The 17,808-nt window shown below is 42.0% G+C and overlaps 1 protein-coding gene across 4 annotated transcripts in view; it reads right to left on the bottom strand.

Annotated features, from left to right (window-relative positions):
• MCTP1 (multiple C2 and transmembrane domain containing 1) overlaps positions 1 to 17,808 on the bottom strand; it is a 1,134,628-nt gene that overhangs the window by 532,921 nt on the left and 583,899 nt on the right. For all 4 annotated transcript variants that reach the window (XM_029573135.1, XM_029573151.1, XM_029573144.1 and 1 more), the window contains exon 5: positions 5,193 to 5,304. In XM_029573135.1, the coding sequence (XP_029428995.1) occupies positions 5,193 to 5,304 (112 nt within the window). The remainder of the gene's footprint in view (positions 1 to 5,192; positions 5,305 to 17,808) is intronic.

Raw genomic sequence — 17,808 nt, 5'->3', positions numbered from 1 at the left:
GTGCTTAATGTTTGAAAAGCAACATCAGATTGTCTAATGCCTATAAGCTGGTTTATATTATCCCCTATGTCAAACTAGCATATTGAATATTGTGCTTGAATTTAATGTTGTATCTCTTTACAGATGCCTTAAATGTAGATGAAAAATATGGACATTATTCATGTAAATGTAAATGAACCAATAAAAAAATGATGAAGAGTGGGAATGTAGAAACACAAATCAGTCGAGTTTTGCTTTGTGAAATACAATACTTTTGTATGGCTTTCTCTTTTTTTTTTTTTTTTAAAGCAGGGATCAGAAAATCAAAAGCTGTTCCACTTGATGGCATCTATCAATGCTTGGCACACAGAAAGTAAATACATTGAGTGAAGTTTCAGCATGCATGTATTTGGAAGACAAAATAATAATACTTCTACTGCAACTTAAGAAAATAAGCTATTATTTAAATCAAATTTTTTGAAGTACATAAACTGCCAAATTAGATGTAAATCGAAGCCCTTTAGATAGAATATGAAAGGGATACCTGGCAATCATTTTCCATTTGTACCCAATACATTCTACTAACAGAGACATATGATTGTACCCTTTAATGCACCACAAGCATTAAGCCTCATTTAAGTGTAGCAGATCATCAGATTGAAAACGAAAATCAGTTGGACCCCCTTATCTGCTTATTAAATGTAAGAACATCAGAATACTCATAATATACTCTATACTCTGATTTCAACATCCATTTCTCAAGCCTTGTGAGAAGACTACTCAAGCTAATACTTACAGTGAGTGCATTATGACACTGCAAATCTATCTAAAAATACGCATGTAAGATTAAAGGAAAAGGAGATTGTTTTCATGTTGAGACGGTAGGAAGCAGGACACTGTACTTTACTTACCGCACTATAGCAGTGGCTAAAAATAGACATGTGGATAGATATAGATCATTTGATGAAGCAAGTTTTGGATAACATATTGGTTTCAACACAAGAATCAAATACTTCTGGATTTTTAAACATTAGCAAAACACAGGTCACTGTTTTCAAAAATGAACAAATCAAATGCTTAAGCAATTTCTCAAGCAGTACACTTATCTCAGCTGTCTGTGTACTTATGATTTTGCTGAGCATTATTCTATTAGTGTACATGCCTGCCTGATTTTAGAAACTGTACTTACCAGCAAGCAAATGCACAAACGAAAGGGCTGAGATAATAACTCATCCAAGAACAACAAGTTGGTCAACGGGTTTTAAAAATGTGTTTTTCTCGCATTTGAAAACAGCCCTCTGTGTTTACGCTGGTGATAACTATACAGTGCAATTTCACATATTGCTACCTTATGATTTGCATTTTATAAACTGATAAAAAAAAAAAAGAGCCAGACAAAACGCTTGCATGCACCATGATGATCCCATTAGTACACTGCATGGCACAAATTTGAAAAAGCATCACAAAAACCTTTGATTATGACAATTTGCATGCAGACAGGAAACTCCACACAATGCACATGCTGTGTGAAGCACATGCCCACCTCAGAAGCACCGTATATCCTGTCATGCAGTGAAAGACAAGGAAATGGCTTGCTTCATTTTATCTGTAGCCAGTGGCCATATTACGTAAGCATCTAAACTTTCAGTTATTTTTGACTCATACTTGGTTTTCATGCCACAATACAAAGATATTTTCTCACAGTTATGCTGAAACTGTAGATGGTTTTTCAGTGGCTTTTGTGCAATGAGTTGTCAGTCCTCAGTCCAGTCCCCAATGGTCAGATGGCCACATTATGAAAACTATCACAGCACAATCTGGCACTACCCTTACATCTTGGGTGGCAGGCTCAACAGAAATGCCACAAACTGCAGAGGCGTGGAAACTGACATACCCCCTCACTCTTTGGTGCAGTCCCTATAGAGCAGGCTGGAGGCACATTGGCAAGGCCATGTGCTCTGTGGGGAAAGGAAGACCTTCCGTTTCAAGTGTTTTTCAGTTCAGTACTATTCAGAAACACTAATGCATTACAAGTAATGAAAAAAAAACCCTGACCGAATTTCCAGGCATTAATCATCTTCATCTATTTAGCAGCGACCATCCCCCTCTCTCTTTTCTTATGTGACAGAGGCGGGGCCTGGTGACCTGGGCACTTGGAGAGGTTTTGGGGGGAAAGCACTTTTGGGGTTGAGTGATGCATCTTTATGGCAGAGGTTTATTAAGGAGATAGTGAAAGCCTTTAAGTGGTGTTGTGTAGGAGAACCTCTAGCGGGAGTGTGTATGAACAGAATAAAAGGAGTGCTTAGAGCAGGAATGATGTATGTTTTTTCCTTTAGAACTGATTCAAGCTGAAGAAAAGCCAAGACAACTGAGCCTCTCTTCTTCCTTGCAGCCATTGCCGGTGTCCTGCAGACCCATGGCTCCAGATCATCTATACTGGACTCCATGGTGGTGCTTCTGAGCTACACCTGGGGCAGGGCCATTTTATCCACAGGGCAAATGGGGCTCCTGCCCAGGGCCAAAAGCCTTACAGGGGCTCAGCTTGATCCACCCCCCCCCCCCCCAAAAAAAAGACAGAATAAAATGGTAGAAAGATAAAAAGGAAGAGAAGGTAAAATAAGATAGCTACAGTAACTAACACACAATCTTATATTCTTTAGGTCTTAACAAGGATCGGCTGAGTCCATGGTTTGTAAATTTCACAAAATCTTATATGGCGAGGAGTGGGGAAGGGCTCATCTCAGTGAAGTTGGAACAGCGCCTCATAGAGGCTTAAAATGGCCCCGTCTGGGGAAAATCACGGATTTTCAAGCGTGCAGGATCCCATTCCTTGACCAGGGGAGAAGGTGCAAGAGGACTGATGAGTACAGAAAGCTTACGCTATCTCTTTTAAAAAGAATGGACTAAGAGCTAGCTCCTATGCCGAAGGGGAAGATAATAAAGGAGCTGATATTATTCTGAAAGGGATTCTTGGAGGAAGTGTGTTTTGTTGTTGACATCATTGCTGCTACTCATGCTGTGAGTACTCTGTGAAATCAGTGATTTTTTTATTTATTTTTAGTTTTTTTCTGACTGCTGGTATACCCAGATTGTAAAATAAAATGATTTGTTTGAAGACAAATCCCCAAGGCAAGGGGTTTGACAGAGGCCATTGTCAGTTGCGCAAAAGGTTGGGGAGCGATCAGAGGGGTCAGAGGCATTTGGTGGAACTTTCCCTGTCCAGAATGGTGTTTACAGTCCTAGACTCTTTGCCAGGTCCACTACACTATCTGCTCAACCAGCTTTGCTTTTGAACCCATGTGGAGATTGGTGCCCAGTTCACAAACTGGCAGACGCTCTACCATTTTATGTGCTTCAATAGTTATTACAAAGGAAAGCCACTAACACTGAAGGCATGTAAGTATATATCTTATATTTTATTATGCGTATGAACCACAAACCACTCTCGAGCTACAAACCACATTACAAGAAGGTTACTGAGTAAGAAAACACTCTGAAGCAGCAGCAAAACAGATCTTGCTACCTAAGGGCCTGATTCATCAAGCTATTTTCCCATATACACAGAATGGGAGAACAGCCTTAGCGAATCAGACAATAAGCTAGCTAGGAAATATATTCATAAAGAAAATGTAGCTTAGTGACATATATCTGTTTGACAGCTATGCAGCCTCTATCTCAAAGTTTTGAATTTCCTTATTACTTGGAGGAGAGGCCTAGTGGTTAGAGTAGTGAACTGCAAGCCAAAGCAGCCAGCGTTCAAATCCCCACTTCCTCTGGTGACATTCCTCTTGACCTTAGGCAAGTCACTTCATCCTCCATTGTCTCAGACACAAACTGAAGGTCCTATCTACTAAACGTTTTTACAATAGACACAAAATGGGAAAAAAAACCTTATTAACCCGCTTAAAACGTAAGCTCTCTGGGCCAGGGGACTATCTACTGAACCTGTGTTGGTACCTTGTCTTGAGCTTGTATTTGGAAAGGTGAGTGATAAAGTCTAAACTCCAAATCAACTGTACTGATGGGATAAAAAATATTGTTAGTTCTATGCATGTATATTCAGAGGCACCAATAAAGATTCAATATAGTGTTTTGTTATCTGAGCTTCCAGAAATCTAAGGCTTCTGCCAAATGTCTGTTCTGAACATAGAATATGTTGCTTTCCAAAAATGTAAATCCAACTGAAGCCCTGGTGAAAACTGCAGTTCTTGTTCCCTGTTTCAGACTGGCATCCTTGCAATGGTAATAATCGTGTGATTTCAAGTCTGGATAATAAAACTACATCATAGACCATTCAAAAAAAAAAAAGTCATTTACTTGGATTTCTACAGCACCACTGAAACTTCATAATGTACCAATTACACATCACATGAAAGGAACAAGAACCTTTGGTCAGTGCAATCACAACTGGAATAGGGATTCTTATGGGAAAAAGTATTCAAATACTTAATAATTTGGATAATCACTCAGCTGAAAATCCTACGACTGGATTGAAATATTAGCAGGCATATAGGCTTATAACTAGATATGGTGTACAGGCTTACCAAATGTTTCTTTGATTTTTCCTAATGCCACAAACCACAGATCCCATCATCTTCTCTACATATTATTGACTAGCTTATATCTCAGATTTCAGGTTTAACTCCCCCCCCCACCCCTCCATATACCCCTCCTCATCTTGAATCCAGAAACCATGCTGTGCCCAGACGCACTGAGGTGTACATAGATTAAAATGTAAACACAACTGGAGGACTGTGAAACATAGTATGAGGTGTGAAGTCAGTTCGTTGGAGGAGAAAATATCTGTTCAGAACTGTAACATTGCAAAATGACTTAAGAGAATGAGGGTCATGCGATGCGGTGATCTTTGGATGATACATGCTTTGCATGCCAAACTAAATGGCACCCAAGTATTTTAATAATTGATACAATGGAGCATTCATTTCATACATTTGGGAAATGTCAGATATAAGGCTACATATACACAAAAGGGAATTAAGGGCTCTGCTGCACCTCATGCAAAGCCATCTTCTGACAACATGGTACATCCTCTTTTGTCGTAAATGTTTAGATATGGATCAGCCATGTCCATCAGACAAGATTTATATGAATGAAATATTAAGACTGTACTGAAAATATTTAATTCATCCAATTTAAACTTTCTGCCTTGACAAAAGGTAGATTCATTTAAAATATCAGTGCTTTTAACTCACCGCTTCCTTCTGGTCAGCATTTCTTGGGCACAGTACCACAGAGAGTAATATACTTCCCAGATCATGGTCAGGATGACGTGGATCCTTCAAATTCAACAGAACATCATTTGACCTGCAAGAGTACAATGCAGGTATCATTATTTGAAGCGCTCGTATCATCATACACAGCCACTGGAATCGCTGACCCACGGAAGGTCTTTTCAGACTCTCATAGCAAATTTTGCTCATTAAAAATGAAGCCACAAGGTTGCATGTGTCTACACTATAGGTTAATCAGCGTTACTCCTGGTGTATCTCCCTGTTTAATACTATTATTACATGCTGGTTGGACTACAAGGACTGAGATGAGAGGAGCACGGCAAGTAAAACCAAATCTGTGCCCAGTGTTGGAATTAACAGTTAATGCACATTGGCAGCATCACCTCTAAATTCACAGTATCACATTTTATATCTGGGCAAGTGCTTTTTAATGAATCTAGGCTTTTTCCCTTTGAAAGTGTCCCTTGCAGCCCACCTTGGAATGGAGAAAAGCTACCAATCCACAGAGCACGTTCACACAAAGTTAGAATTGAGAGAGTGGCCCATATCAGCCAATCGGGCAATCTGTTTGCCCGAATGTGTCCCCCTGCCCCTCTAGCCCGATGCTTTCTAATGCGGCACTAAAGTTGGAAAGTAGAATACCACTGAACTGATCCAAATATTTTTATGTATAGCATAGGAAAAAAGTAGCAGACTGAATATCTCCATTTGCCCCTGTGCATGGCTCAGAAATACCACAGGATAGTGGTAGGAATGATTCAAAATAGCTTGAAAATAATACCTTAAGTAAGAAAGACACATCTTAATTTGAATATGCTATTTTCTATTTGTCTAAGTGTATAAAAGTATTTTAAATGCTGCCATAAACTAAACAATATAAAAATGAATAAAGCAGATACATATACCAAATATAAAGGCATATATTTATACAGGCAGCTGATAAGGCCACTTTACAAATTAATTACAAGATAGCACACATATTCTATTTTTTCATTATGTTTCCAGTAAATAAGTCTGAATGCCATATTTTATGGACTGGGACTGTTAGAAAAAGGTTCAAAGGCATTAGCAATGTTGATGTGGGAAAAATGTTCAGGAAGAAAAGGAAGAGAATTAGCCCTTCTAATGGGAGGGAGTCCTCCAGGTCAAAATTGGATGATATTTCTGATACATTGTCTGAGACAAGAGAGGATGCTGGGCTGAAAGGGGGCTCCCAATACCTGTCAGCACGGCAGGGGCTTCATGTCCCCAGGATTGTTAATGAAAATCATCTGTAAAGGAAACTATGTCAGCATATTCTCTTTATCAGTAAAAAAAGCTTGCTGAGGGTAGGGAGAGAAAAAGTGCTGAGCGAGAAAGAAGAAGCAGGGGATCTCCAAATCCATCCATGACTGGATATTAGCTTTTCATATGTTAACTAGTGTGATGCGGAGAGACCAGATTTATACCCCGACATGTTAAAATACTCTGACATCATAATCTGGCTCATGATGTGTAGGGGATGGGCATGGTTAAATTACGATTAGAATTAAAGGAAGAAATGTATTTATGTATGAATTTTTAAAAATTTATAGCCTCACACATCCAGCGTTCTTGACAGGTTGCAATATAACATACATAAAATAAAAGCAAGCAGAGCATGATAAAATGCATAAAGACTAAAAATGGATCAGCTCCGTGCTTAAGTTAAAGAACTTAAGAGACTGCTTCTAGATAATCAGAACTAGCAACCACCTGATTGACTAAGGGCCTCATTTTCTAAAGTATCGCAGGCCTGCGATACTTTACAAAATCGCACTAACGGGGGGGGGGGGGGGGGGGGGGGGGGGGGCGGTGGGGGGGGGGGGGGGGGTCCAGCAGCGATTGCACCTTCGCGATGCGATCGCTGCCGGCATCACGCCCAATAACTACACCATAGAAGGTGTAGTTATTGGGCACGAAATAGCCAGCGAAAAGGGCCTTACCTTTCCGCTGTGCGCGCCGTCCTCGCAGAGTCGGTCCCGGTGACGCCCCCGACTCCTCCTCTTCCGGGGCCGACTCTGCCCCGATTTCAGTAGTGCAGGCCTGCACTACTTTCGCTAGCTATGGCAGGCTTGAGCTAACAGCGCAAGCCTGCGATAGCTTTGGAAAATGAGGCCCTAAGAGCTCTCGAATGCTAGCTTAAGCAAGTAGGTCTTAAGTTGCTTCTAAAATTACTTTGGAGAAATGATTAATCAAAGTTGCTCAGGCAGGAAGTTCCAAAAAATATTTCCTGCTATTGACATTGCTCGGTCACAAGTGTCTCCAACGTGCGCACATCGCAGTTAGAGAACCTCCAGCAAACCACGATCTGCAGATCGCAATGTTCTATTAGGATGGCAAATTTGAACTATAGTATTACACACATGCGGCATGTTAATGACTTTATGAATTAAGATAGCAATTTTTAATTTCACTTTCCATTCTCTAGGTAACCAATGGAAGGATTTTAGGACAGGAGTAATATGCTCATGCATACTAATACCTGTTAACACTCCCACTGCAGAATTTTATACAATCTGCAGCAGTCTTGTAGTATTGGCTGGTAACTCAAGGTACAGAGAGTTACAGTAATCCAAACCAATTAAAACCAGGGCTTGAAGGACTTAAAAATTATCAGCTGGCAAAAAAGGTTTCACATGCCTTAACACGCGCAATTTGAACAAAGGAGTTCTGGTGACATTTTGTATGTGTTTCAGCATTGAGAGGTCAGTTTCCAAAGAAACACCTAAATTGTGAACCTGTTGTACAATGGGGAATCTAAATCCATCAAGTAACAATTCAGACAGTGGATTGACCACAGGGAATCTACTCAGAATTATCAGTTCTGTTTTCCTTAAATTTAAAGACTGCTTGTTATTGTTGCGATTCCACCCATGGCTAAGGCCACGGGTGGCCTCTCACCTTCCTGCTACCCAGCACTCCGATGCCGTTGCCATGCGGCAGACACCCCCACAGACGCCACCTCAGCCCACGGTCTGGAATCGCTGCCGCTTTCTTCTCTTTCCTCCCTCGCAGCTGGGCCTCCTATACCGAGATTTCCTGCAGCAGGGCCTGCCGACCAGACTCCTTTTCTTGCAGCCTGGAGGCCGCAGACGCTGGTGGCTCGCAGCAGGGAGAGCCGCTCTCAGCGTTCTCATGGGGCAGGAGACCGCCTCCCACATCGGGGCCTGTCTTACTCTCCACTCCTCCTCCTGTTCGGCATCTTCAGCAGGGCCGTTGTCCAAGGTCCTGCACTCCTTCCTACTTCCTCCTTAGGCGCGGGGCTGTGTCTCTTCGCCGGATTTAAAGGGCCAGCCTTCCTAGTCCTTCCTGTGATGTCATCTGGGCGTCTCCACCTTCAGCCCTACAAAAGGGCTCAGTCGTCACTTCAGCCTTTGCCTTTGCACCAAGGTTCCTCGTGTCCTTTGCCTCAAGGTGACTTCTAGTTCCTGAACTCTTCGGTTTCAGACACCGTCTTCTCCAAGCCTGACCACAGCCTGTCTGACTACTCCATCTTCTCCAAGCCCGACCACAGCCTGTCCAACTACGCCATCTACTCCAAACCTGACCACAGCCTGCCTGACTACTCCACTACCTCTCACTACCTAAGTCCAGGTGGTCTGGGTACCCAAGGGTTCAACCTGCGGAAATCCCGGCTTGCTATTGGTAAAGCTCCAGCTAGCCTCTGTCTCCTGGTAGCAGGCGCGCTCTGGGTCCGACCGGAGGGCCATACCAGCTCTGCACCAGGCCAAGGGTCCACCTCCAGCGCAACAGTTATAATGGTGCCACTGCTTAATCACAGCTAATTGCAACCAGTTGGAGAGTAGCAGGCCAAGAAGTGTGTATTGGCAGAAAGAACTGTTTATGATCTGCATAGATCTTATAACAGCAGTGAACACTTTATAAAATGGAGTTAGGTAAATGTTAAGTAAACATAGCAGATAGTTCTGAGCCCTGTAGGACCCCTGTGGTCAGTTTATGCTAGGTGGATATACTGTGCCCAATTTGGACTTGTTGGGTGCAACTGGAGAGATACAAAGAGAACCAGCAATAAACAGTTCCAGAAATACTGATTTCTTATAAGCGATTTAACAATATAGTGTGATTTAAGGTGTTGAAAGCAGAAGAATCATCGAAAAAAACTAGAAGATACCTGGTGCCATCTTCACAGTCATACTGAAAAGTATCAAAAGTAGATACTAAAAGAACTTCAGTGCTCAAGTTTTGGCGAAACCATAATGATGTTTATCTAACAGTGCATGATCGTCTACATAGTTGATTAATTGTTTTAATACCACTGTTTCAACTATTTTAGTGAGAAGTGGGAGGGAAAATATAGACCTATAATTGGCCGGAACTGAGGAGTTAAGAGTAGTTTTTAAAAAACTGGGGCAAATCAAAGACTATTTCAACATAGGTGATAACTCCCTTTGTGTAATGATAACTGAACAATTTGGATAACTGAGGGTGCAACATTTTTGTGCAAGAGCAGTTGGACAGGAATTTAGTAAACAGAGGGATCCATTCATTTTCTGGATTATGTTCAAGATCTCTCAGATTTTACATTCAACCTATTTGGGACCTTGATCCTGTTGAAGAGCTGGGATAATAGTAACATCAGAATCAAATTGTTCAGAAATTTTGAAGATTTTTTAATGTAAATTTTATGTAGCAAAATCCTCACAATTAATAGGTGATATATTAATTTGACAGCTGTTATCTAATTTTCCAGGTATCTGGGTCAATTGCTTTACTATTAGGAATAGTTCACCAGAATTATTTTCCACAGAATGAATTCTTTGGGTATAGTAGGCCTTGTTTGTTTTATTGACAAGAACAGAGAATTTAGATAATAATTCCTAAATTTTACAATATCTAGGAGTTTTAAAAAATAGGGATGTGCATTCGTCCTGGTTCGGCTACCCCAAAAAACGAAGTGGATTAGTCCCCGTTAGTGCGTGCTAACCCCGAAAATCGGGGCGGCCGAAAAAAAATTGGCCCGAACCGCGGGAAAACGAAGTTTCCTGCGGCGGGCTGATAATGAAGGCTGAACCAAAAGGTTTGGCTGAATCACATCCCTAGTCTCCCAACAGTAGCCAATCCAGGGCACAGGTACCAGACAGATCCCATAAAGTAGATCTAATTCCTGTTACTCACTCCCAGGGATAGCAACAGCTTTCTTTAGTCTGCCTGGATAATAAAATGTAATGGACTTTTCCTCCATGGAACTTGTCCAAACCTGTTTTAAAACCCGCTATGTTAGTCGTCTCGATGACATCTTCTAGCAACAGATTCCAGAGCTTGATAGTACACTGAGTGAAAAAGTAATTTCTACAATTTGTTTTGAATCTGTTGGTTGTTAGTTTCATGGAGATTTCCCTCGATTTAGATTTATTTGAAAGAGTAAATAATTGACCTATATTTACCCATTCCATCCCACTCAAGATTTTATAAACTTCTATCAGGTCCCCTCTTAGTTGTCTCTTTTCCAAGTTAAAGAGCTCTAGCCTGCATAGCCTCTCATCATAAGAAAAATGTTCCAAATCCATCACCTTTATCATTTTTGTCGCTTTCCTCTGTAATGTTTCTAGTTCCAATATATTTTTCATGAGATGAGACAACCAGAACTGCACATAGTACTTAAAGTGCAGTCACACCATGGCTCAATACAGGGGCAAAATGATATTTTCCATTTTATTCTCTATTCCTTTTCAGATCATACCTAATATTCTATCTGTTTTTTGTCTGCTGCCACATATTGAGCTAAAGATTTCAATGTAATGTTCACAAGAACTACAAGATACTTTTCCTGGGAAGTGACTCCCAATACAGAACATAGAATCATGTAATTGGGATTATTTTTTCGTATGTGCATCACTTTGTATTTGTCCACATTAAATGTCATCTGTCATTCAGTTGCCCAGGCTCCTAGTCTCACAAGGTCCTTCTGTGATTCCTCACAATTTTCTGCCATTATAACAAATTTGAATAATTTTGTATCATCTGCAAATTTTGTCATTCCCTTACTTGTCATTCCCTTTTCCAGATCATTTATAAATACATTAAACAGCACAGGGAACAGTACCAATCCCTATGGTATTCCATTAATGAACTCTAATTTGAAAATTGGCCATTTAGTCGTATCCTCTGTTTCCAGCCTTTTAACCATTTACCAAATCACAATAAAACACTGCCTCCTATCCCATTACTCTTTAATTTCCTGAGGAGTCTCTCATGGGGAACTTTATCAAATGCCTTCTGAAAATCAAAATACACTATATCAACCAGCTCATCTTTATCTACATGTTTATTTACACCTTCAAAAAATCTAAAAGATTGATAAGATAAGACTTCCCTTGCTAAAACTATGTTGAGTCTTTTCCAGGAAGCCATGGCTTTCTATATGACCAGTGATTTGAGAATGGCTTTTACCATTTTGCCTGGCACCAAAATCAAGCTTACTGGTCTAAAGTTTCCCGGATCACCCACAGAGCCTTAATTTAAAAACTGGCATCACATTAGCTACCTTCAAGACTTCAGGAATTGTGGTTGTTTTAAATGATAGGTTACACATTACTAGTAACAGGTTAGCAATTTCACATTTTAATTCTTTTAGAACTCTGGGGTGAATTCCATCTGGTCCTGGTGATTTGTTACTCTTTAGTTGGTTGACCTGATCTATTACATCCTCCATTGTCACAGATATTTGATTTAAGTGCTCAGAATCTCCACTATTAAAAAATGTTTCAGGTGTGGGTATATTCCCAACATCCTCCTCCATAAAGACCAAGGCAAAGCAGACCACTTGAAATGAGATAAGGGTTTGATGATTTTGTTTCACATTCATGGGACATGCTCCAGTCTAGCTGTTGTTTCTTTGCAATAATACAAACATTGGTAGTGTATTTCTTCCATTGTGACCCTGAGATATCTCTAGTATGCCCGATGGATGGGAATGTGAGCATACACATCCTTCAGATCCAGGGCACACATCCAGCCTCCCATTTGGATGAAGGCTAGAATGATGTGGAGGGTATAAACCTTGGACTTCCCTGTAATAACCACATTCAGTCTTTGTAAGATAAGGATAGGTCTCAATCCCCCTAGCTTCTTTGGGATAAGAAAATAGCAGGAATAGAACCCATTGCCACATTACTTGGGAGGGACAGATTTATTCCACTGCCTGCTGACTGAGGAGCAATTCCATTTGGAGACGCAGTTGAACCAAGAGAGACAGATCCAAATTGAAGGCTAAACATCAGTGGAGAACTGGAAGTCGGGAGAAGTGCAATGGTAACCAGACTCCATAATCTTCAGGACCCAATAGTCTTTGGTGATCTTCATCCATTCTTTGAGAAATAACTGAATCCTCCCCGCTACCAAAGGAGTAGAAGTCTGAGATTTGGATGTCAAAAACTAGGCCTCAGCTAAGGCTGAGACTGCTGCTGTGTCTTAGGTTGAGGCTTCTCACACATGAGTCTTCTGACTGGAAGGTGTTGCTGAGGCAGTGCAGGGAGAACCCGGTACCGTGGAAAGGGTATCTCTGAAAAATGGTGCACTTATATGAGAAGTATGAATGTCTAGAGGTAGAAGGCTGCTTGGTGCCCCCTCAAAGGGTCTGGATAGCTGCATGCTTCTCCTTAATTTGGGCAATGGGTTTTCTAACTTTGTCACCAAAGAGATTATCTCTGGAGCATAGGACTTCAACCAACTTGTCATGGATGTCTTCTACAGACTGCTTGCTTTTAACCAGGCCATTTGATAAGCCCCAATGGCTGCTGTAGAAGACCTAATTGCCACATCAAAAGATTCATACACTGACTGGATAAGTGCCTCTCACACTCTTCTGCAACCAAAAGAGCCTGAAGACCCTTCTGCTCCCTATCCATGGAGTCCATGAGGAACCTCATTGTATTGATGCAGTCATGTATGTACTGAGCCATGTAAAGTTGCACAATGTAGGTGTTCAATATCAAACTCTGGAAAGATTTCTTCCAAAAATTGTCCGGTAGTAGTCTTAGGCCATTTTGAAGCTGATTCCACCATCACTAACTGGTGGGGTAGTTGGATTACTCCAAAGCAAGATGTACTCTGTTCTTGAGATGAAGCTTTATTTATTTATTTAAAACATTAATATGCTGCAGCAATCTAATATTTTTGGTATCTTACAATAAAAACAGTGGGAGGTAGGAGGCTGAATTGTTCCACATTCTAATTTGCAGGTTCCTAGGAATTTGATGCACTAGGATTTCTTCTAGCTTGGAGGGAGTTTTGAGAATCTGAAGCAAATTGAAGACCTCTATTTGTGGGTCCTTGTCCCTTCAGACATCAACTCTGATGGCCTTTTCCAACCTTTCTAGAAATCTGGAGTAGTAGAGGTCTTCTGGTGGGGATGAAATTTCCAGCAAATCAGGTAGCAGGTCTGATAGGATCCTCATAAACCTCCTCCTCTGAATTGAACAGAAAAGAAACACTAATCCACAAACCTGATGTTGAAGATGGAGATTGAAGCAGGGAACTTGGTTTTCTTGGAGAGGAAAACTCCTGGGGGGAAGGTCAGAGCCTACCATGCCCATGCGTCATCTTGTGAATGCTGGTTGGGCTCCTCTGCAGAAGGGGACAGTTTGACCAATAGAGGTGAGCTAACTTCCATAACTACTGGCTCTAATAGGATTTCCCATGACAATTAAGTGGAAGGGACTCCCCCTTGTGGGAATAGAACCCCCATTCTGGACAGAAGAGGTTGAAGGATGCTCTCCTTGTCACTGGCCACCAGAGAGGAAAGAAAGTCTTCATCTGTGTCCTCTGGGCAGGCATTGAATAGATATCACCCTCTAAGACCAATATAGAGTCATTATCTTGAGAAGAATGCAGTGGACTCCAGTCAGTAACTTCTTCCTGGACTATGTGTTAGGGGATCACAGAGACCCAAAGGTATGTTGGAGCAGATAGGATCTCGTGTTTCCAGACTTAGAGGGAGGGACCCAGGCTGGGTGCTCCAAGCACATGACACTGACAAGGTTCTGGAGGGTCTATGGTCTAGACAGAAGAGATCAGTTGGTGATAAAGGCACATTTTGAGCCAGGAAAGATTAAGGCACCTGTGCAGAGTTTTCTCTGGGCCCCACTGATGCCAGAGTTACTAGAAGCCTCAACAACGTCGATTGCATGGACTTTTGTATCAATGGTGCCTAATGCATCGATGGTGCCGAGGACTCAATCATTTAGGGTGATGAAGATTTATGTGTCGATAGTGCCAAAGACCTGTGCATTAATGTGCAAATGTCACCAAGGATCTGTGTACCAATGGAACTGAAGCTGTGTGTGTCAACAGCACTGAGGCTTAATGCGTTGATGGCATCATGGGCTTCCGCACTGATGGTGCATGGACGTCAACACCAATAGTGCTGGGAGTTGGTGCTTTGATGATTCTGGATGTTTTGTGGCACTGGTTAAATTGAGAGATTCTGTACTGATGGTGCCATTGTGCTGAAGGTACTGATGAAGATTCCTTCTTCTTTTGTGCTAACAAGCCTTGTGAGGGGGACAAGACTCAGAGTGTGTCGAAGCCCACTTCAGCTCCTGCGCTTGATGCTTATGTGCCTTTCTTGACTCTGACGCTATGGCAGATCCAGATTCTGGCACCATAGGTGGGGAGTCCTGCTCAACTGGGTATGGAGGGAGTCCGAGGAGGTTCCACTCCTGGAAGAAGACCAACTCCATCTCTCAACTGGCATATGGAGCGCCGCCATTTTCCATGCTCAGTTCCTCTGGGTTCTGGGTGATATCAAGCCACAGCCATAGCAATTTCTAGAGTTGTGGTCCGGACCTAGTTGCTTGAAGCAGATAATGTGGCTATCAGTGGTGGACATCCTGTAGCCACAGACACAATCCTTGAATCCCCTGAGTATGTCCTTCTTGAAACCAGACATCTCTTTTATAATGCCTTACTATTTTTTTTTAGCACTAAAAAGTGCTGTTTTGTTTAGCACTAAAAAGTGCTGTGAAGATAAGCCGTAAAAATAGAGAAATAAATAAAAGAGAGAGAGGCCCCACGTCCATGCAGAAGCTTGGTCAAAAAAAGACTGAGACACTCATGAGTAGGGAACTTTGTTTTCAGTTTTTATTTTATTTTACCTAGGAATTTATCAGAGTTTATTACAACAAGAACACAAATGGGAGATATAGATATAAAAAAACAACGCAGCATTTTTCCAGGTAAATGTAAGTTTTGTTGTTGTTATAAAACACTGATAAATTCCTGGGAAAATAAAACAAAAACTGAAATGAGGGTCCCTACTCTAGAGACACCATGCACAGGAATCCCTCTCACATGCTCACTAGTAAAACTTCTTGAGCTAGAGAGAAGGATCTGTTTGACGCTGTTGGATGATGTCACTCATGTGTCATGACTAATTCAGCCCTGCTTGTTGACAGAGAAGCATTGGGCACCCATTTCTTTAGAAATGGAGGTGCAATGATTGTGGTGGCCAGAGGGTTGTTTCAGGAGATGCTGAAAAAAAATTGGAAGATGGGGATTGGATACATTCAGATATTAAGTGTGATTTCAACTGGTGGGGGACAAATTAAGTTAGCAGGTAGGGAGTGGGGGGGAAGGTGGGATAAAGCAGTGGGATAAACACAAAGTTGTGAATAGTACTTAAATAAGTGCATTCATTTTTTTTCTCCTGTCAGTTGATGGTAGTGTAGATCTGTGGGCATTCATTTGTATTTTGGGCTAAAGCGGGCAGTAGAGAGGAGGTAGGTGGAGCACTGAGGAAGAGCGCAAAATGAGTATGGCTGCAATGAATGGCAGGCCACAGAATGAGATGGGATTAATACTCATCTTAATGAATGAAGGAAAAAGTACACCTCCTCCATATCTCATTCGGATTCACTAATGGCTAAATCTTAAAAGCCCAGTGTGCGCAAATACCGGGAGTAATGCACGAGGTTGAGCTGTGCGCGTGCCGAGCGCATTTTGAAAATGGTCTGGCCACGCGTGTATCCCCCAGTACATGTGTAAGTGCCGGGTTCTTTGAAAGGGGCGGGCTAGGGGCGGGGGCCAGCTGGGACAGCGGCCATTAGGCTCTGTCACAGGGAAGTCAACACCAGCAGCCGGTCGGTGCGCAGAACTTACTGCCGCTCATCAGAGCGAGTAAGATTTAAAACAAACAAAAAAAAAGGTAGGAAGAGGGATTTTAGGAGTCAGGGAGGGGAAGAGAAAAGAGTGGCAGAGTAGGTAGGGGTTTAGTGAAGTTCCCTCCCAGTCCGCTCCCTTATTGGAGCGGACTGGGAGGGTACTGGGTATGGCCCATTCACGTCATCACGCATTTTTAAAAAAATCACTCCCCCTTGCATGCGCGAGTTGTTTCCCGCCTGCACATGCGTGCGCCAAAATAAAATCGGGCAAGCATGTGCGCACGGGTATCGAATTTTATAACATGTGTGCGATGACATACGCATGTTATAAAATCGGCGCATCTTTAAAAATCCACCTTTTAGGAGGCAGTGATCTTGCTGCTTTCAAAGGTTTTAAGCACACATTATAAAGCAAGACATGATGCAAATAGCTTCATTATTTCCAGGAGCAAGCATTGTTTGGCCAGAGATGATCCTGAGCACGGTATGGAAAAGCTAAGAGGTAGATTTTAAAAGGTTTGCGTGCAGCAAAACCGGGAGATACGTGCGTGACTCGGATGCAGTGGGCCACGTGGATTTTAAAAGGCCCTCAGCCATGCGCATCTCTCCCAGAACGTGAATAAAAAAAGGTTTGGCGAAAAAGGGCTGGGATGTGGATGTGGTCTGTTTGGGGCATGGGAGGGCTGGGACTGCACCCATGAAGTCAGTTATGCGCACTAGAACGCACTAGGATCTCACAACCGCGTAACTTGCTTCTGCTATGGTCTGCATGTAAGAAGTTAAAAAAAAAGGATAGTCTGCAGGGTTTTAGGGGTCGGGGCTAGTAGGGTAAAAGGGAGGCAAGTTAGATAGGGGGTTTTGGAAGTCCACTCCTTTACTGGGGCAAACTGGGAGGGAACTAGGAAATTGGCCTATTGCATCACTGCGTGTATCTACTAAAATTCCCCCTCTTATGGGATCAAGACGGGATTCACGCACTCATGTGCAAGTCGATATACAATCGTGCCCGCATATATGTGCAGATAGCTGATTTTATAACATGCATGCATAAACACGCGCATGTTGTAAAATCGGTGTGTCCATGTGCACGTGCCATCAAACGCTCGCACATATGTGCATGCGTGTCACTTTGAAAGCTACCGTTTGCATGAGCATGAAGAAGATGGAGTCAAGGATAAAAAGGGTAAATATGAAAATATCTAAATTTAAGACTATGATGTGGAAGGGGTTTAGCATTCAAGCATGAATTGATAAAGAGGGATTCTGCAGGCTTGTTTTGTCTTGATGAAGTGCATCTATTTGACACTGGCATGGACATTTCACCAAACACTTTCCAGGAGGCAATGGAGGCAGGCTTGTTATTATTATCTAGAGGCTGCAATGAATGGGGAAGTAGCTAAGACAAGCAATAATTTGCTATCCTGACCCATGGCAGG

This window comes from Rhinatrema bivittatum, chromosome 1 (assembly GCF_901001135.1).
Source record: "Rhinatrema bivittatum chromosome 1, aRhiBiv1.1, whole genome shotgun sequence".
NCBI lineage: Eukaryota > Metazoa > Chordata > Amphibia > Gymnophiona > Rhinatrematidae > Rhinatrema > Rhinatrema bivittatum.
Note: the sequence above shows the minus strand (reverse complement) of the source record. Positions and strands in the feature narration are given on the sequence as shown.